The sequence below is a fragment of the Chrysoperla carnea genome, chromosome 1, assembly GCF_905475395.1.
Source record: "Chrysoperla carnea chromosome 1, inChrCarn1.1, whole genome shotgun sequence".
In the NCBI taxonomy this organism is placed as follows: Eukaryota; Metazoa; Arthropoda; class Insecta; order Neuroptera; family Chrysopidae; genus Chrysoperla; species Chrysoperla carnea.
In genome coordinates, this window is record NC_058337.1 from 25,409,434 (window position 1) to 25,431,177 (window position 21,744).

The 21,744-nt window shown below is 30.9% G+C and overlaps 1 protein-coding gene across 1 annotated transcript; it reads left to right on the forward strand.

Annotated features, from left to right (window-relative positions):
- Nucleotides 1–530: 530 nt before the first annotated feature.
- LOC123305516 lies at nt 531–21,595 on the forward strand. Its single transcript, XM_044887258.1, has 8 exons — nt 531–967; nt 1,033–1,350; nt 3,668–3,872; nt 4,541–4,893; nt 12,902–13,097; nt 18,537–18,752; nt 18,827–19,036; nt 21,487–21,595. The coding sequence occupies exons 1-8, from the start codon at nt 601–603 to the stop codon at nt 21,575–21,577; spliced, it is 1,956 nt and encodes a 651-aa protein (XP_044743193.1). The 5' UTR covers nt 531–600; the 3' UTR covers nt 21,578–21,595.
- Nucleotides 21,596–21,744: the final 149 nt, after the last annotated feature.

The following is a 21,744-nucleotide window of genomic DNA, read 5'->3' on the forward strand; positions in this document are numbered from 1 at the left end:
CGTTTGCTGATTTTCTGAAAAAAAAGTCAAGAATTCGATGTATTCTACATTTTAATAAATATTTCTTTTTGGATAGAATGTAAATATTTTTTCTATCACCTCCGTGTAGAAAGTGTCAACTTTCTGCCCACTGTGCAAAACCAAATTGCCGCTTTCCGCCTCCGTCGGGGATAAAAAAAGTATACACACCACGGGAGCAAGCAAGGAATGTCTCAGTTCTTATGTTTGTACTATTAAGTTAATTTTAGGAAAACAATTCGGCAACTATGAAAATAGATTAATAGGGTATTATGTGAACAACCTGTAAGATTAAAAACAAAAATTTAATTCGATATATTAAATTGGTCCCGAAAAGGTTATTTAATTTATAGAAATAACTTGAAAAATTAATAATATTAATTTGTTCAAACGTTATTATTCGGTTTATATCGGGAATACGTATTCCACACTTATTTTTAGATACAAAAATGAATACTTTATATATTTATTTTTAGAATAATTTTGCACGCTTCATCCACTTAAATCACTTTTTCAAATGTGTATGCTTTGAAACGTATAAACTATAGATTTTAATTTGTTTTAATTATTTTAGAAAAAAAAATGTCTAAAACACAAGATGATCAATATAAAACAATTTGCAATACTAAAACATTACAATCTCAACAAAGAGGATTTTTCTTAGAATTCGCTCATCAAATATTAAAAGCAGGTGGAGATGAGTGGCTCAATACGGCATTCGATAAAATAAAAAATGATCATGATCGTATTCAACATATTTTCAAAGAACATGAAATCAAAACGTATGTTTGTGAAATGTTAAAACATGTCACACATTTGTATCGACAAAAAAATGCAAAAATATCACAAGATAGACGTCTTCAGGCTGAAAAAATTTATGAATTTGAGAAAGATTTACAAAAGGCAAACATGATTTTTGGACAAGCAGTGTTACGAGCTCCTTCAAAAGGTAAAATGTACAAAGTATTGTTTTTTTTTTTTTAAATCATGTAAGTGTTTTTAACAATTTTGTAGAAGTTGATATCCATGTTGACGGAGGTTTAAGTTTAGCATTTGCACTTTGGAAACGATCAGATGTTTTATTAGAGTTAAAGGAGTACGCTAAAGCTCTCTCGGATTTACAACTTGCACTCAAAGAAGGCTTACCAGCTAAACATAAGGCGGAATTATATTGGAAAATGGCTAGATGTTATATGGGAATGGGAGAATTGAAAAAAGCTGAAGTTTCATATACTCTAGCAGAAAAATTAGAAACTGATAATGATAAGAAAACGGCATTAAAAAAAGAAATTCAAGAAAAGAGTAATATAGATCAAAATTTGAAAAAACCTGGTAAATATTTAGCATTAATTAACTATTTTGCCTGAAAAATACAAAAATAAAATCCAGAGAGTCAACCTTGAAAATTTTTTTCTAAATTTTGTTTTTTTAGAGTTGCTTTTATTTATCAATTTACAACTTTTGATTCAATGAATTTTTACATTAATAATTCGCCTTCGTAAGCTTTTTGGTTTAAATTTTATTAAACTTATCTTTAATGTCAATAAAAAAAATTGACATGCAATTTATACATGAAAATTACATGAGCATTGAGCAATAAATAAACCGCGATAAAATCCAATATGGCCTTCCTAGTTGCTATTCAGCCATCAAAGTAAAATTTTAAATCCTAAGTACTCAATATGCTCAAAATAGAGTAAAAAAAAATCCATAAAATTACAATGACATTTTTTTCAGTTGTTTCCTTAGGTTCGTGATAAATATTCTACAACTTCATTAATTATTTTTATATTTCAAGTAGGTTAGATTGTTATTGGCTGTCCATGAGAGTAGGCTTGCATGAAGGTTATAAGAAGGAGAACGATCGCTATAGAAAATATTGTCCCCGAAATATGGATAAAATAAGTGAGGCGCTGCGACCGCTAAGTAGTATCAATAAAAGCGGGCTGTTGTGCGCTAATTTGAAATGATATATCAATTTGTACATTATGCAACTAACTTCATCTACTTGTACTCATAAACAGCTAACTTCGCAGATACTACTTCTTGATGACAGCGCGGCTGGTGGCTGAAAAATGAACTATAAATTCTACAAATTTTCAGGGACAGACGCGCTAATGCTTTAACACGTAGCGATCGTTCTTCTTTTTTATAACCTTCATGGTAGGCTTGGGTAGTTCGCGAACGACCTAGTTCGTAAGAGCGCTCCTTTTGGCAAACTACGTGAACTACGTGAACGTTTTTAGTTCGTTAGTTCTTTTTTACAAATAAGTTATTTTTAAAGTGTCTGCGTGCGAGGTGACGCAAACTTTTCAACGAAAGTTTAAATATCCGACTGATGACTTTTACATTAGCCATTGACCATTGTATGGAGTGTAGAGGTAAAGGATCATAATCTCTTGTGTCTCTTTGGCTCAAAAAGTCTCCACAAAATACTAATAAATGGCGCTCGTGTGTCGGTGTGTGCGATCTAAACTGAATTACTGTATGTAATTGTATGTATGGTCCTATGGAACATCAACGCCATCTTAATTTAATGCAACTTGAGGGACACTTTATTAACACAGATTGTGCTCCTTTATTTCTACACACACGAACCCATATAACAATGACTTGAAATTTGCGTGGAGAGAGAAGAAGGGAAAGAGGCACCTATCTGGACGAGGTCTAGTTTTGGCTGTCTTGAAAGTGATTGAAAACAATTTCAACACCGCTTTCTCTCTCGTTCGAGAGAAAGATAGCCTGTTGCGCGGTACAAAGTACGCAAAGACCGAAGACTAGACAGGCGGGGTCATTGAAATACCATAGGTACAGTGTTGCAAACCAAAAATCTGTCTAGGTGGTAGATATGATTTAAAAAGGATGCGAAACTCAAATGGAGAGGGTAGCAGAAAAGGCGCCTGACTGGGTGAGGTCTAGTCCTCGATCGTTATATACTTTGTACTACGGAAAAGGCAAAAACAAAAAATTTCAATCAATTGAAAGTTGGTAGATCAACCTAAAAATTGATAAAGTTGGCAACACTGATACCATATACGTTATATCACCTTTTCCGCTGATAATTTAATTTATCAGCTCCTCATAATTATATTGAGAGGATGAGTGTACCTCCTTCATGCATATACCATGCACTACCAGCCCATCACAATCATTAAAAAATTAATTTTTGTTGTGATGGCGGGAAGCGATTCTGCTACCCTGAGCATACCGCGTACGGAATTGGTTACTAACGCTTTAACTGAGTTACTAGAGTTGGCATATTGTTGGCATAAATAAGATTTGTTAGTTTATTTCAAAAAGAAATTTTTTCGTATTTGTTCATTTACCCTTAACCATAATTAAGATTTAAAAAAATTGGTCTCATTGACTCACAACTCAAATGACGAATTTAGCGTGAAAATTTTCTTAATAGAAACTTTTTAAAAGTTACAAACACTTTAAATCAGTTGTCGATAATTGAGGTCTAGGAAAAGATATTTTCAGTTAATTGCTTTGCTTTAAATAAAAAAGTTACTTTAAAAAAAAAATTCCCCAAAAAATGAACAACCATTTGCTTTCTAAAATGTAAAGATGAATTTTTTTTTAAATCAACTTGTTTAGATCTGTATACAATTGTTTGTTTGTAAAAAGTTTCTTGTTAATATTTTAGAAGAACCCAAAATAAAAGGAGGATCAAATAAGAAATATAAAAATGCATCGAAGTTAATTCGCCTTCTGGAAACTCCTAAATTAGGTCGACATTTTGTGGCCAATGCAGATATAGAGACCGGTGATACCTTATTAGTCGAGGAACCATATGCTGCATGTTTAATGCCAGAATATGCGGGATCTAACTGCCATAATTGCTTTAAAAGGTAAACCTCAAGTTAACATATATTAAATAAATAACAAGACATTTTTTAAAACTTTTAATATCAAATACATAGAGTTGCCTACAAGGTTACGAGGTATTGAGATAGTTGTTATTTTGTTAGTCAACTATCAAATCTTATATATTTAAACAAGCAATTATTGTATGTATCAACAATCTTGGAATTGGCTCCAACGATTTTCATGAAATATATTTTACAGAGGTTTCGGGGGCAAAAAAACGATCTAGCTAGGTTTCATTTTTAGAAAACGTCGTTTTATCCGCGTTTTCAGGAAAAACTGGAACATCAACTGCCAAATATGACTCTTCCTGCCATCTATTGGCGAGTATATACATTGTACGTGGTTCGCTTCGTATATATTGTATAATATGAAGTCCATGTGGCTTTGTCAGTTTTGGTTGATATATACATGTTGTGATATATATGTATATCGTAGTTAACGAAATAAATTATATTACCGGGACATTCAAATTGGTATTTGTGTGGAGTCATTTTAGCAAAGCTCGGTCATCCAGGCACTTTTACTTAAGTTTCTAAGAAAACTCTTGTAGCCTCTGTTAGTATAACATAACCTTACAGGCAACTTTAGTAACAATTGACGGAAAAATTGGCCATTAATTCATGAAGTAACTAGATAATTGGTTTTTTAGAATAGTAGCACCTGTTGGATGTCCACAATGTTCTGGAATTGCCTTTTGTAGTACAAGTTGTCAAGAGATTGCTTGCAAAACGTATCATAAATATGAATGTAAAATTATGGACTTTCTAATTGGTTCTGGTATGAGTGTATTATGTCATTTAGCACTACGAATGATTACCAAACATGGTTTAGAGCAATGTTTGGAAATGTATAAGAATAAGGATAAATTACCAATATACAAATTGTGTACGTTAAGTAAACAGCGTGATTCGAAAGATTTTTTGTATCGAACGTTAATGGCTGCATTTATGTTACGTTGTTTACAAGTTGTCGATTTTTTCCCAAATAAAAATATCAATGAAGGTAAGTCGATAAAATATTACAAATTAAAAAACTCTTGTTCATCTTACGTTTCATGTGAGTGTACGTACGTACCATCCAATATAATATTTTAAATAAAAATTTTAATAAAAAATTATTTTTAAGGGACAAGCTTTTATTGTACTAAAATTTTTTCTATGAGTCACTCATGCCGATTATTTGTAAAAGCTTGAGCGCTCAATTTAAAATATCAAGAATAAATTGGAGCTCATACATACCAACTTATTTTTCGATTCCTTCTTGATATTGAGCCCCTGATCAAGCTTTTACAAATAATCCTGTATGAGTGATTCATAGAAAAACTTAATTTCTACTTTTTAGTACAATAAAAGCCTGTCCCTTAAAAACTTTTTTTATTGAAATTATTAATTTAAGACTAAAATATATATATATATATATATTTTTTTTTTTAATAAAAAAAACTTTTTAAGGGACAAACTTTTATTGTACTAAAAAGTAGAAATTAAGTTTTCAATGAGTCACTCATACAGGATTATTTGTAAAAGCTTGAATTAAAAACTTAAATTAAATTTTAAACCTTTTTAAAACTGTCAAAAACGCGGGCATCCAACTTGGTGACGTAATATCGGTATCATTATACAAAATAACACAAATAAGTTTGACAGATATATTCATAGACAACTGATTATAATAAATATAAATACTTATTATCTATGGATATATTATACCCAGCTGTCTAGATTGAACTAACTAAAGGTCTATGGTTCATGCCGATATGACATCACAGCAGGTCTTGCTCGCGTTTTAGGTCACGTGATATACAGTTTAAAAATTACTATTTTTAATTTTAATATTTTAAAAAGTGCTTTTATGAATCGAAATCAGAATATTTAAGAATATTTTTACATAAATATTAACTTTTTTTAAATTTCATCCTTTATTTTTGACTAACGATAATACCCTATTACCCTATTAATAATATTTGAATTCAACAAAACTCCCACTCTCTGCATGCACACAACAGAAGATCAACACATGTATATAATACCTCTCACTTAGATGCTTTGCTTAACGCATGTCTTCTGTCATACTAGTAATCAGTGTTGCTAATAATTTTTTTTTTCATTACCTGTTAGAGCTCGTCGAAATATCCGAATTTACGTATCAATTCTTTATCGTGTGATTGACTCATTTATTACTCCAAATAATTATTAGTAAAATTTATAAGCTAAATTTATTTATTCATCGAGGGAAATTTAAATCAAGAATAAAGTAACAAAGACAAAGCTATGTTTAGAATGTAAAAGTACAAATGTGTAGTATAACAAGTGAAAACAAACAATTGACTGAGTTAATTGTTGAAATACCATGTATAGACAGTGTTGATGCGCAATCGTTTGTTTTTTTGACGTCACGTAAATAACAAAAGATATTCACTTTTAAATAGACACACACACAACTGATATTCCTATATTAATACATACTATAAAATTTGCACCTAATTAACGCCCTCGTGGGTAAACAGTGATGTTTACAAAAAAATGTTTCAAACAAAAGTTTTTTATTTTTTTATAAGGAACATTTTTTACATTTAAACTTTTGTTCTATCTCTAACGGTTTACAAGATGGGTCCTACGGACCCAAGACCCAATTGACCTATGATGCTCATTTACGAACTTGACCTCACTTTTTACGTCCTGAGTACGCTGTAAAAATTTCAGCTCGATATCTTTTTTCGTTTTTGATTTATCGTGTCCACAGACGGACGGACGGACGAACGGACGGACAACCGGAAATGGATTAATTAGGTGATTCTATGAACACCTATACCAAAATTTTTTTTCAAGCATCAATATTTTTAAGCGTTACAAACTTGGGACGAAAGTTAATATACTATGTATATTTCATATATAATGGTATAAAAATATAACCTGAAGCTTTCAACGTTGGATCAAGATGACAATTACTGCTTATACCCTAAAATTTCCTATGATTGAAATACCCACTGTCTTACCCGCAAGAGATAAATTTACCCACAGTTCGGGTAATTGCCCGAGATTTGGTAACACTGCTAGTAATATTTATATATCTAGATGGTACAAACACGCATTGTATACTGATGGCAACATTAATCCGACCTGTTTTTCGTTTCATTAATAGAGCCCTAGTAGAGTGCTCATCAGTATTAAAAATACTTGACGATCACCCAGGCTCGTCCAAAAATTATGAAATCGTCTTCATACGACTTCTACCATAACGACAAATATTGAATATATTAATAATAGTAAAGTTCAGTGTTATATATACGCACATATTCAGCATACTTCTAGCGAGAGTTGATATAAATTTTGCATTTGTCTAGAACCAAAGAGCATAGGGTAGAGGAGAAGCAGCCCATATGAGCTAATGTAAAATCGTAGTATACGAGTTTCAGCGCCTCTACCGAGTAAGGCTTTTAAACTTAATAGATAATAGTCGCCCCCGCAAAGTAGTTAAACTTAATAGTCATACCCGCAAAGGCCTACAAACTTAATAGTTGATCGCCACAGACTCCAGATGTCACTTAAAATTATATTCCTGCTTCTTCTCTACCCTATACTCTTTGTCTAGAACCTTATCTATCTTCCTGCATACTAGCTCTACGTTCAACTTATTGAACTAATAATAATAATCCTAGTTTATAATTTAGGCTGAACGTTGATATATCAATCTGGACATTTTCTTTCCTCCTTCCAGATAATTCTCCCCTTTGAAAGGTTTCTGATTTTAAATAATATCCAAAAGAAAAATTTTTTTTTAATTATCAAAATCGGAGCTACTATTGAGGACTTCCGAGTAAAAACATTCATTAAAAGTGATACTACGGTAATATTTCTTATTAACTAATAAAAAATTAAAGTTTAGAATGAAGTAATATGTAATATCTCTCTAAAACCCCGTTTGTTTAAAAAAAATGTCCATATTCCATTTAAGAATTCAAGCAATTTCAAAAATTAAATTTGGTCACATTATTTTTTGGCTTTGAAAAAAATACCAAATTTACAATCCCCTCTTCTCCCTCCCTCGTGGATATGTAAAAAACAATCGAAAATTATTCCTCACGAATGCGAACACATTATAAATAATAAAAGAAGGCAAGCGTGTTGATATTCCTGGAATTACGATACACTAACACTACCTGTTTTTTAGTAAATTAGATACCTAGTATTTGATAACATCGTTATGACCCGTTAATTTAGTAGAATTATATAAATATATTACAAACATATTTCGGATGACACGAAGTAACGGATCGGTTTCGCAAAATTCCAGGCAAGCATTTTTCTTTTTAAAGTTTTCATGAGGCCCTTGAAATTCAACTACAAATTTATAATATTTTTTTTCAAAGGGGTTAAAATGATTCTTAATGTTGACATTTAAGGTTATTTGAGGGCTAACTTTCTTTTAAATTCTTTTTACCTTTGATAACTATATGAATATAAAATTTTCCACAATTTCGGTTAACAATGTACAAAAGGGGATATGTATTTATTTCGTTTTAACCAATCTTGATAATAACAAATTAATGTTATACAGGCTAGACCATTTTAATATATTATGGCTAATTAGCTCGTTTTGTAGTTAGTCAATAAAAAAATAACTTAAACAAAAGTTGCAGAGTTTGATGGGGGACATCATGTTCTGACATCAGATTCGACCTAGTTCTCCGGGTTGCTTTAATAATCAATTAAGATCCTAAAATGTAAGAGAACACTTTAAATTAGAAAGTGGATCCTTATAAAAAACTAGCATTTTTTATTTTTCTCGAAAATTGTTAGTTTTCGGAGGAAATACGACTTTTTCGAAAAAAATTTTAGATAAAAGTTATCAAGAACAATAAAGGCCATTCGTCTGTGTTACTAACTTTTAAGTCCAGGTAAATTTTCCAGGTTATTTGGAGATAAAGGTCAAGTGACCTTGGAACTAAAATTTCAGGTCAAAGTCATAGACACAGACGAATGTTCTCTATTGCCCTTGACAACTTTTGGCTAAAGCATTTTTCTGTAGCTTATGTATTTTTTATCGATTAAATGCAATAATGACATTTTTTTCAGTCGATTTTCGAAAAAATGTTAGTTTTTTTATTTTTATGAAGATCTATTTTCTAATTCATAGTGTTATTCTATCTCTTAATTTTTAGAATCTAAATTGACTATGAAAGTAACCCGAAGAACTAGGTCCAATCTGATGTGTGAACAAGATGACCCACATCAAACTCTGCACTTTTGTTTATGTTATTTTTAACCCCCGAATTAAAAAAAAAGGGTGTTATATGTTTGGCCGCTATGTGTGTGTGTCTGTCTGTCTGTGGCATCGTAGCGCCTAAAGGGATGAAAGGTAACTTAATGGAGAGTGTTCTTAGATATGTTTTAAATGCGAGTTTAGAGTTCCGTAGCCGAAAAATTTGTGGAGGTTTATTTTTAGTTTTGTAAATTTCACTTGTTTGACTGGTTAACTACAAAACGAGCCATATATAACATATTTAAATGATCCACCTGTATATTAATATCAAGATCAAATAATCTAGTAACCTAGAAATGATTTAGAAATAAAAGTTCGTCTAATTAAATTTCAAGGTGTCCTGCTATTTTAAGGGCACAGTTTTGCTTTCGATTTATGTCAAAACTATTCAATTTACAAATAAATTTTTTATTGGGCAATATGGGCAATAAAAAACGTAATTTCCATTTCAAGGTCACACAGTCCTTGTTAGTCCTTGTAACTTTTCGAAAATAACTTTTAGAAAAATTTTCATAAGAATGCTTGCCTGAAAAGGCCGTTCCGTTACTTATGTGACATTGCATATGTCACACTATAATACAAAATGAAATCGTTACGATAAATTGCGTAATTATTATATAAAAAAATGTTCATAACATGCTGAATAATATTAATCAACCTTGAATACCGGATAAACTTTTGACTAATGAAATTCATTTGTCCTTGAAAGTATCAATCATTTTCAAAATAAAAAAATACTGCAAATGATTACACTCCAACTTCTATTCCCATAATGCATCTTCTATTTATTAGAAAAAAATAATTTATTTAGTTTTTGATCAATAATTTATACAGAAAAAATTTCAAAATTTAATAAGAATTTAAAATTCGTTTCATACTTTCGTAGTCATAGTTTCATAGTCATATAAAATTAATTTAAAACTATCGTGGTTTATGACGTAAATAATCCGACTATTCGAAACTCCATCCAAATTTGCAACTTTCCCTCTTTAATCATTTCCTCTGAAAATAACCTTGGAAATCAGATGGAGTTGCAGCTATGAAATTAGAAAATAAAAAATAACTAGGGGAAAGTGGTCTATAATGATCCCTCAGGGTAAAATGATCCCTCGTTGTTTTAAGTAAACCACTAAAGCCTTCTAGTATATTTATAGATCGATGGTTTTCGCACGATCAAATTAATCGTTCAACAAAGACTTATAATGGTGATGGATAAGCTAATTTGTGTTTCGTACAAAAAATATTAATTTTACTGCTGATTATGATTTATGGTAATACAAATTTCAACGTAAAATTTCTTTTTTTGTATTAGTTTTTGCCGGCTGGCTGTTTTTTTTTACTCTTGGCTTTTTATTTTAATAATATTATAATGCATTTTCATAGGTAATATACCATGTCGTTACGGATAAAATGATCCCTTTTATATAGGCGAAAATGATCCCTATTTTGTGTGTAAAATTATAATAGATAAAATGATCCCCCATCATGTAACGGGTCTTGAATGTGTTGATTTAGATGAATTTACCAGTGATTTTTGTTTTCATACTAATCGTTGATGCGATGTAAAAGAACAATTAATATTTTATGTTAACTGTTTGATAAAAAATGGAATGGGATCATTTTACCCACTATCCTTACAAGGTCGGTCAAAACGATTCCTTTTGGGAAATATTGAATAGTTCTAAAAATTTGAACATATCAAAAGAAATTTACATACCAATATTGTAATATTTGAATAAAGACCTCAAAAATATTTCGACGTTGCACATATGTCGAATAGTTTGGCTATAAATTACATTTTTTCTTAGGGGGATCATTTTAGACCGCCTTCCCCTAATAGCTATTTTTCAACCTTTATCTTTTATAGTTTCGAAGAAAACTTCTGGCAACTAAATTACGTAATTCAGTGCTGTGAGGTACGAAGATTTTTTCCGAAACTGTAAGAGATAGAAGACTTCGTTTGGTAGGGAAGTTCAAGTTATAGATTTATTGTGTTACTAAAAAATTCGATTACAATAACTTCTAGAATAGCTATTTATCTTCTTTTTTTTCAAAAATGTAATTGAAGTTAAATCGACGTTGATTCGGATTTTATTTTTAATTTGTTTTTGATTTAATAAAAAAATGATAATGTTCAATTTTGTTTATTTATCAAATTTTTATTTCGTTTTACAATGTGTTGTTGAAAATACTGAATTCTTATTACCTTGAATTAAAAATTTTAAATTTTAGATAACATTTTTACTACATTTTTAATTGCGTCGAATACAATTAATAAAAATAAATAAATTTAAAAAATCAAAAAATCCGACTGCGTTAAATAAAAACTGAAAAAAAAGTCCAGCAGCTTACATTGTTGGGAAGATTTGAGATGGTCTAGATTTTAATGGATTCCGACTGTTAAGGTTTTTCTTTTCAAATTTTTTTTGAAAAAAAAAAAAAATCAAAAACGCAGTCGGGTTTTTGATTTTTTTATTTAACACCTTTTAGTAAGGATTTTCAAATACCTATTCAATGATACGAGTAATAAATTCACTTATATTCGCCGACTTTCATTTTCAGCCTATATATGTTTGGTCCTTTGTGGCACTCTAGAGACCAAACGCGTGAGCCGATTTTAATGATTCTAACGTCAATCAATTTGCTTATTGAATAGCTATTCAATGATACCCACTTAAAATAGTTCGTGGTAGTCGCCATATTGAATTTCCATTACTGCCATATCTTCAGTGACCCTCGGAAGATTAAGCCAAATCGATTGACGTAAGAATCATAAAAATCACTCCATCAATTAATCATCAGTTTAGTTTCTAGTGTGCCACATAAGAACACACATATTTCTGTGTCACAAAAAATCCACGGATTACATATATACACAATACAGTGTGTTCATATCAAAAGTATCCACCCTTAATAACTTTTAACCTGATTTGATTATTGTTTTGAATGAAAACACGTCGATTTTGATATTGAGGGAGAAGTTCAAAAATGGTATCTGGAGAATTTTGGGTTTCACCCCTTCACTCCTGGCCACCTCAACTTCGAAATTTCAAATGGCACCCCATACCTTTTTATGCATCATTTGAAATCGTATACAATATTCTATCCAAACATGATAAAAAAAATTAAATCGATTGATTGGTTCTTAAGATAGACTGCACAGAAGATGGAAGGTATCCACGCTTAATAACTCTTGACTTGGTGTAATTATTGGTTTGAGTAAAAAACACGCCGATTTAGATGTCACGAGATTTAGAATAAATTAAAGCCTATTAGAATTTGAACTATCGATTTATATAGGAGATTTTCAAATCCGCAATGACCGGTCTTTTGATGTCACCGGCTTACGGACTAAAATACTCGTTGGCTTCGGAAACAAAAGGTTTTCTTTTAACGTAACGTTCATTACAACTTAGTACCTGCCTAAATCCATAATTTAAAGTCGAATTTTTAATCAAAGAAATCAAAATCAATGTTATATGAGTAGAGGCAAATGGCGTATCCAACTGCTCTGACCTGCCCTCCAAAAACTGTTGAATTTATTAAATATTTGGCAAAAAATTTCAAATTTATAACCTCCTCCCCTACTTGGGACCGAAAATTCGATTTTTCAAGCGGAATTACGATTTGAACCATAAATTACTGGCATTTTTGTTACTTTTTCTTTAGGACAGCTGCTCCTCCTGTTTCCTTTTGGCAACCATCTTTCCTGTCGATATTTTGTATATATTGAATTCGTAATTTTCAGTTGAGCCCACCACAAATGAATTACAAATAGCCGAACTTTTATTGTTACAATTACAATTTTTACAATTTAATGCACATGAAATTATGGAACCAAGAGAAACTGTAAACAAACAAACAGTTAAAGAACAGCCAGTTGCGATTGCAGTTTACCCAACAGCTTCGTTATTTAATCATGACTGCCATCCTTCTGTTATAAGGTTAGTAATTTTATACAAATTAATCTATTTTATATTCAATTTGGTTCACAATTATCATATATAGGTAATCAATAAATATATATAATACTAGCAGTAACTCTCCCACTTTGCTAGACAATGTCACTTATTCACCACCCACCACCCCCCATGCATAACTCTCGAAATAAATGTGGCTTTCTATAATGAAACCAAATTTTTTTGCTTCTAGAATCGTCCAGCGAAGCGGGTGGGTAACTGCTATCTTTATAAATTATAGCCCATGTGCTATATTCTTATGTATGAACTATATTATTATAAAGTTTTATTAAAATTCATCCAGTCGTTTTTGAAATCGCCCAGCGAAGTGGGCGAGTAATTGCTAGTATCTTTATAATTAATACTGTTTTATTCTGATGTATGAGCTACATTATTGTAAAATTAGTTAGAAATGCTTAGAATTATTCAATAGTTCTCGGCAATAACTCGGTATTTAATGACTTTGGTCAAAACAACTAGGGCACTATAACTCTGGTAAAAACAACTCGACCAAAACCCGGCATCAAAACAATTCGGGTTAACCCTCCGACTGCATTCTCTCATTGATCCACGGGTGGTCATGCCTTTAATGGGATCGAGTTAGCACGGGTCTGCGGGTTTTTTTGTCCGCTTTAACCCTGTGAATGCGTTCACTCACTGTTCCACGGGTTGACCATACCTTTAATGGATTCGAGTTATCATGTGTCTACGAGTTTTTTGGCTTTTTGGCTAACCCTGTGATTACGTTCATTCACTAATCCACGTGGGTGATGCTTTTGTAATGAGTTTTTTTTTTAACCGAGTTGTTTTTGTGCCGAGGGTTTTACCGGAGTTGTAATGACCGAGTTGTTTTGGTGTATAAACTGGAAAGAGAATCAGTCAATTTTACTTTTAATTGTTTGGAATGGAAATAAAACTATTTATTTATTTAATATTACGAAATGGTTTATTACTAAGGTTTGGTATTATAACTGATACAAAGAAAAAGCAACCAGTATCTAATATACTCTCTATTTAAATTGACAGTAAAATAACGAAAAAAGACTATAACGTTATAGTTTTTTTTTAATGATTATTAACTTTAATTGAAGTTAAAATGATTGAAGTAAAAGTAATCAAAAATCAGTTAGTCAAAGCCACTATATTGACAACCTTCAATGGGCAAAAGTACATTTGACTGATGTTGCCAGTTAAAAGTAGTTTGGATCGGTTAAGAGTTTTGACTGTAACATATACACATAAAATATGCAATGTTATTGTTCCATAATGTTCCATATTTGCATTCATCTGCCAAGGCAAAAAATGTTGAGCAATCAGATTTAAATTCAATATCCAAACACGTATCTCATCAGATATATATTTGAAATTGCATTAAAAATATAGCCATATAAAAAAATATACAGTAGAACCTCGATAACTTAAACCTCGGTAACATAAAAACCTCTGTTACTTCAAAAAATACTATGTTCCCTTCCCATCAGAGCCCAAAACCTCTATAACTTAAAATACGCAACCTCTATAACTTAAATAAATAATCTCTGTATAGGCCCTCAGTAACTACATAGAAACATGTACATACCTCTATATTAACCTTTACCTAACATAGACCCTTGATAACTTAAAACCTCTATAACTTAAAATATTTTGTGTTTCCCTTTGACTTTAACTTATCGAGGTTCTACTGTATAAACAAACATTTAATAGTAAATTCAGGTAGCATTTGATTTCAATGTTAGAAATTTTAAAGACCATTGAAAATGTTATTGAAGTATTTAATATACAGGATGATCCAAGTTATAACAGCAGGACTTAAGCAAATGGTAGATAACGTTAAAATACTGATAATTTCTCATTACACTTACATACAGGTGTTGCAATTTTGAATTATATCAATAACGGTTGTTTAAAAAAATTGGAAATTTGACACACAGTATGGACTAAGGATCCTTCATGATTTAAAGCTAAGTAAGAATCCTGATTTGTACATAAATTATGAAATCCAGTGGTGAAAATATGGGTGTTCCATAACCCAGTTTTGAAGAAATTTTAAGCTATTGACTTCATTGCAAATATACAGTGTGTCCCCGAATAGAGGTAACTATACTTGTAAATTTTCTTATTTTGCATTTTAAGAAAAAAAGTCATTCTTTATAAAAAATTTTGTTTATTCTGAAAAGTATGTAGGAATATTTAAAACTTCTAAATAATGTATAGGTAGCCAAAAATTTGGTATCACTATTTTTTTTTTGGTAAACTACCCATCCTTTTTATTATTAAGTTGACAAAATGTTACTAAGAAAAATTGCTCGAAATTAACAATTATGATTCAAGATTCAAATTCATGACTGAATTTCAAGAAGATCTTTCTAACTTTGACAGTTCCATTCTTAGTGAATGTTTATCCGAATTTATAAAATTTCTTTTTAATTTTCTAAATTAGTCCACAAAAAAAATACACTCTCGAATAGTACATGTTAATTGATTTATTATTATTTTCTTTGTTACGTTTTTTTTTATAACTTTTGTTCAAATAAAAAATGATGCTATAATTAAAGTACACGGATCTTCTCGATATTTTGTATAAAGTTATAATTGTTAATTGCGAGCAACTTATCTGAATAACATTTTGTCAGGAAGGGTAGATTAACAAAAGGAAAAATAGTGGTTTCCATTTTTTGGCTACCCTGTACATTATTTAGAAGTTTTAAATATGCCTAAATACTTTTCAGTATAAGCAAAATTTTTTATAAAGAATGCTTTTTTTTTTCTTAATTTTCTTAATAAAATTAAGAAAATTTACAAGTATAGTTACCTCTATTCCGGGGACACACTATATATAGTTTTCACTGTTGGTTTTCATTATTTATCACCATAATCTTTAAATGATAAAGGATCCTAAATTCGTGCTGCGAATGTCAAAATTTAATTTTTCTAAGCATCCAAGTTGGTAGTACCACAAAAATTTCCTTTTTTTTCCAAAATTTCAACACTCTGTATCAAGAAAAGATGACTTTTTCCGACTATAACAGTATTGAGAAACTAACATTATTTAACGTTATTTACCATTTGCTGAAGTACTGCTGTTGCAACTTGGATCGCTCTGTATTATACAATGCTACGAGCATGAAGGTTATAAAGAAGGAGAACGATCGCAATAGAAAATATTGTCCCCAATATTTTGAAAAAATAAGTGAGGCGCTGGGATCGCTAAGTTGTATCATTAAATGCGGGCTGTTGTGCGCTAATATACTACTTACCGACGACAGCGCGGCTGGTGGCTGAAAATGAACTATAAATTCTACAAATTTTCAGGGACAGGTGCGCTAATGCTTTAGTACATAGCGATCGTTCTCCTTCTTTATAACCTTCATGGCTACGAGTATAATGCATATCATTTTATTAATTAAGCTGTAAATACAGACGTTGAGTCGTTGATTGACTTATCATAAAACATCCATCAAATTCAATTTATATATAAAATTTATTTATTTATTTATAATATGTTTGTACAAGTATAAGTAAGTGATAAGATTATTTTTAGCCTCCCTTATACTTTATTTTACCTACCCTGTGCTTTAATAACAAAAAAAAATCGTGAGCAACATAGCTCAATCACTAGAGTTATATTTCCTTCTCATTATAAAGGACCCTGCAATATTAGATAGGAAAATCGCCACAAAAATTTGTTAACAAGTAGTTTTCGAGCTACGGGCTATATAACTATAAACGTATGTGTAGCTTTGATTATCCGTGGATCGAAAACTACTTGTTAAAAAAATTTGTAGTCGTGAGAGTTTTTGATCAGTACGGTCCGAAAAACATTTTGGGGAGTTTTGCAAAGGTATCACCGAAAGTCTTTTTCCTAGTCGTATAGGTTCAATAATATAATATATGTATAGCTTTGATCGCATGTGGATCTAAAACTACTCGTTAAAAAGTTTTATTAGAGTTTTTTATCAGAACGATCACAACGACCCGAAGAACATTTTGGGGCGGTTTGAAAAAGTTTCACAGAAAGCCATTTTCCTAGTCATATACTGAAATTATAATTATTATTGTTAAAGTAGTCGTATAGTCACAATAAATATAATATATGTGTAGATTTGACCACTCGTAGCTCGAAAACTATTCGGTAAAAATTTTGTAGCCGTGACAGCTTTTGATCATAATGATCGAAAGAACATTTTATGGTGGATTAGAACGAGTTACACAGAAACCCATTTACCTATCTAATATTGCAGGGTCCTTTCTTATTAAAAGATTTGTTTGTCTTTTGTCAAAAACGTTATATGTCTGCAAAAAACTGCTTTAAAAACATGATTATGTTGTATAAAAAAGGGGGAACAGGAGTATAAAAGTTGCCACCCAAAAAAGCACATTTTTGACACTAACATCAGCTTAAATGCCAATTTTTAAACCCTCTAGCTTAGTCTAGTCGGGCTTTGGTGGTATGCAAAGGTGTAAAAACCACGAAAAAAACATAATTTTTTTGCCCCCAAAAGGCACATTCTTCACACTAACTCAACTCACATACTGATTTTCAACCTCGTAACTCAACTTGGTAAGGCTGTACAGATGTGTGGAGCCATAAAAATGTCTAAAAAAGCGGTTTTATCCATGGGAATCTCTTCCTAATTACCTTCCAAGTTCCAAGTTGCTGAAATAAGTTTTAGGGATGCCCAAAAATTTAAACAATACGAAGGCGTTGGGGAAGTCCAAAAATTAGCGCAGAATATATAATATATATTCAGTGCTGTAAGCTACGAACAGTCAAAACATAGGAAAGAGGTGGAGATGCTGGATAATTGACACCCTCAATACGATTTTGAGCCACCGTAGATGCACAAGGTCCTTAAAACGTCCAAAAATACCCTTTTTGAACAGATTTTTTTGAAACATAGACACTCTCGATCAAGTCACCTTTCAAAAAAAAAAAACCAAATCAAAATCAGTTCATCTGTTAAGGAGCTAGGATGCCACAGGCAGAAACGCTGATACTCGGATTCACACGTTAGTCTCATAAAATCTCTATTTTTGATGCGCCCGGGAGTTAAAAATGTAATAATTAAAAAATTAGGTTTCAAATTACTTTTCTCTTTGCGTGAATATTTAAGTGATAAAATCTCCTAAATTATATAATAATACTCCCTCCAAACCTAATGTCTAAATCACACATATGACGTAACAAGCACAGGAATCCCGACGGAAAAGCTGTGGTATTTCTGTTTCCTCTGCTTAAAATAGCTCCTCTTATACAGAAACGTTTCGCCTCCGGGTGACAAGCTGTTCTCAAGGAGTTTACAGAGGACCCCTTGTCTAGGTGGTAGAGACCCATTTGCGATACGCCTCTTGTTAGTACTTAGTATTTTTAATATTTTCAAATAGTGAAAATAAAATATTTAAAAAAAAATTAACACATTACAGATATTTTCACGACAATAAAATTGTCCTAGTTGCAAGTAGAATTATAAAACCTGGTGAAATGGTATCAGAAAATTATGGTCCAATGTTTACACGGATGCCAAAAGAACAAAGAAGTCGTAATTTAGAATCACGTTATTGGTTCAAGTGTGAATGTCAAGCATGTATTTTAGCATGGCCAATTCTATCAGAAATCGATGACTCATTTGCACAATTAAAGTGAATATTACCTCATTATTATTATTATTAAAATTTATCATATTAAAATTTCATCATGTTTTTGTTTTTTTTAGATGTCCAACATTAAATTGTACAGGAATATTCATTTTACCCGATGTCAGTGGTAAATGCCGTAAATGTGGTAATGAACCGAATTTAGATGATGCATTAATTCAATTAACTGAAAGTGAGAATAAATACCGTCAAGGGTATGATTTCATGATGGAAAAAGATTTTGAAAATGCAATTAAAGCTTTCACTGATGGTTTAAATATGTTTTATAAGTAAGTTATATAGTTAACTAGCATTAAACTACCCGCTCGCTGGGCAACTTCAATTTTGAATACAAAGATTAATTGTTTTATAAAACCTTCACTTCATATGCCGTCACTTACTTTTCTTTTGTTCACAATTTCGTTTAACCTTTAAAATTATCAGTGTTTCTCCACTAAATTATGCAAGTATTATACATAAAAACCTTAAATCACTCCATTTATTAGAAAGAACCGCATTAAAATCCGTGGCGTAGTTTTAAAGATCTAAGCATGCGTAGGGACATAGGGGCAGTATGTATTGATAGTAAATATAGTTGATAGTGAAATTTGTGAATGTGGCGATGAACAAGATCGAAATTGCCTATAAATACTTCGAGAAAATAAAACTTCTGGAATTGAGTGTAACGTACATCAGGCTGATTTAGAAAAGTTGCTTAAAACGCTTTTCTGCATTTTGAGCCCTTTTGCCATGGAAAAAATTCAGCTAAGCTTGAAAATTGTCTATAATAGAACTAATAACCAGAAGACATTTCTGTGTCCGGGCAATAAACGGTACCGAAAAAATACATGGGCTCTATCCGTGCTTCAGTTAGCCATCTCTTTTAACTTGTTATTATTATTATTAAAGCTCTGGTACGTATTCTTAGATACGCAAGCTAAATTGACTTTTAACTAGAAATATTATAACAAGTGAAAATAAATATAACTGATTGAATTAATTGTTGAAATACCCTATATATAGACAGTGTTGAGTTAATAAATTTAAAGAAACAAAAATTTCATGTAGTATATTAAAGACGCGGTCATTTTTATCCAAAAATTTCGAAAATGTACCTAAGTATTAACCACTTAATACTATCGGATGGGCTTAGTATGAACCAGAATCAATAGACTCACTCTATTCAACCATTCCCTTACCCCCTGTTAGGGGTAGGGGATGCAACTAGAATAAAATCAAATGGATAATAATAATTATCCATTTTTACTCTCTCACTCTTTTTGACTGTTTAAATTTTGGATTTCCATTGGTAAATATCGTTTCCATTTACAAAATTATTATTATCTGGTGCCTGGACGGGTGGTCTGGAACACCGTGTATATATGGCTATAACAAACACATACATAACACATAATATGTAACGTATAAATTTAAAATATATATTCAACACCTGTATACATACTATATAATGTTTCTAACGTAATTTGCACCCTCACGGGTAAACAGTGATGTTTACGAAAAAATGTTTCAAACAAAAGTTGTTTATTTTTTTATAAGGAAAATTTTTTACATTTAAACTTTTGTTCTATCTCTAACAGTTTGCAAGACCCAATTGACCTATGTTGTACATTTACGAACTGGACTTCTTTTTTTGCCTTTTAAGTACGCTATTAAAATTTCAGCTCGATATCTTAAATTTTTTCGTTTTTGATTTCTCGTGATCACAGACGGACAGACAGACTAGCAACCGAAAATGGACTAATTAGGTGATTTTATGAACACCTATACCAAAATTTTTTTCGTAGATCATTATTTTTAAGCGGTACAAACTTGGAACTAAACTTATTCTACCTTGATATATATTACATATATAAAGGGTATAAAAATACGGTCATAGAATTTAATTTACTTGAATTTTACATATAGAGAAAGATGGGTAAATACAAACCCTAAGAAAAAATACAGTGTTTTGTATTCATCATAACAAATTAATTACATTCTAGACAAGTGAAAACAAACAATTGACTGAGTTAATTGTTGAAATACTATGCATAAATAGTGTTGAATACTCTATCACATTGCACATACATATATAATTTATTTAATACATACTAAAAAATTTACGCCTATTTTGCGCCCTCACAGGTCAACAGTGATGTTTACGAAAACTTTTGTTTTATCTCTAACGGTTTACAATATGGGTTCTACGGACCCATAGGTCAAGACCCAATTGGCCTATGTTGCTCATTTACGAACTCGACCTCACTTTTTACGTCCTGAGTACGCTGTAAAAATTTCAGCTTGATATATTTTTTCGTTTTTGAGTTATCGTGCCCACAGACGAACGGGCGGACAACCGGAAATGGACTAATTAGGTGATTTTATGAACACCTATACCAAAATTTTGTTCATAGCATTACAAACGTTTTAAGCGTTACAAACTTGGGACTAAACTTAGTATACCTTGCATATTACATATATGCATGGTATAAAAAACGTAAACATGGAAGCGAACAACTCTGAAATTATATAGATGTCATATTATCATTATACCTATGTATCTTTATTTCAATTTGCATATTAAAATTATGATTAAACTATCTTACATTAAAATATGAATGACACATCTTTTAATAATCTTGGCACAAATACATTTATAATATTAATTTATTTTATCCGTATATAACCACAACACCGAATTATATGTTTAGAATTTTATATTAAAAAATCTACCTTTTAGGATTGGAGCACCACCGCATATGGAAACCCACAAGGCTGAAGATTATTTAAAAACATGTTATTTAAGACAATTAAATACTATTGTTGCTTAATATTTTTGTTAAATATATTTGAAAGTAAATTGTTTTATTTTACTTATTAAAATTTTTGTGTTTTGCATATTGCATTTATGTTTGTTTATCGATTCAACGTGTGCGATTTATTTGTGTACGTAGTTTTTTATTCCAGGAAATCGTATAGTAGTAAATCTCATTAAAAT

What these genes read in the sequence shown, in the direction of transcription:
- LOC123305516 (XM_044887258.1), top strand. Translation starts at nt 601, where the DNA reads ATGTCTAAAACACAAGATGATCAATATAAAACAATTTGCAATACTAAA. An exon ending in AAATAAAAATATCAATGAAG is followed by an intron (nt 4,894 to 12,901) that starts GTAAGTCGATAA and finishes CGTAATTTTCAG; the next exon opens with TTGAGCCCACCACAAATGAA. An exon ending in GGTTTAAATATGTTTTATAA is followed by an intron (nt 19,037 to 21,486) that starts GTAAGTTATATA and finishes TCTACCTTTTAG; the next exon opens with GATTGGAGCACCACCGCATA.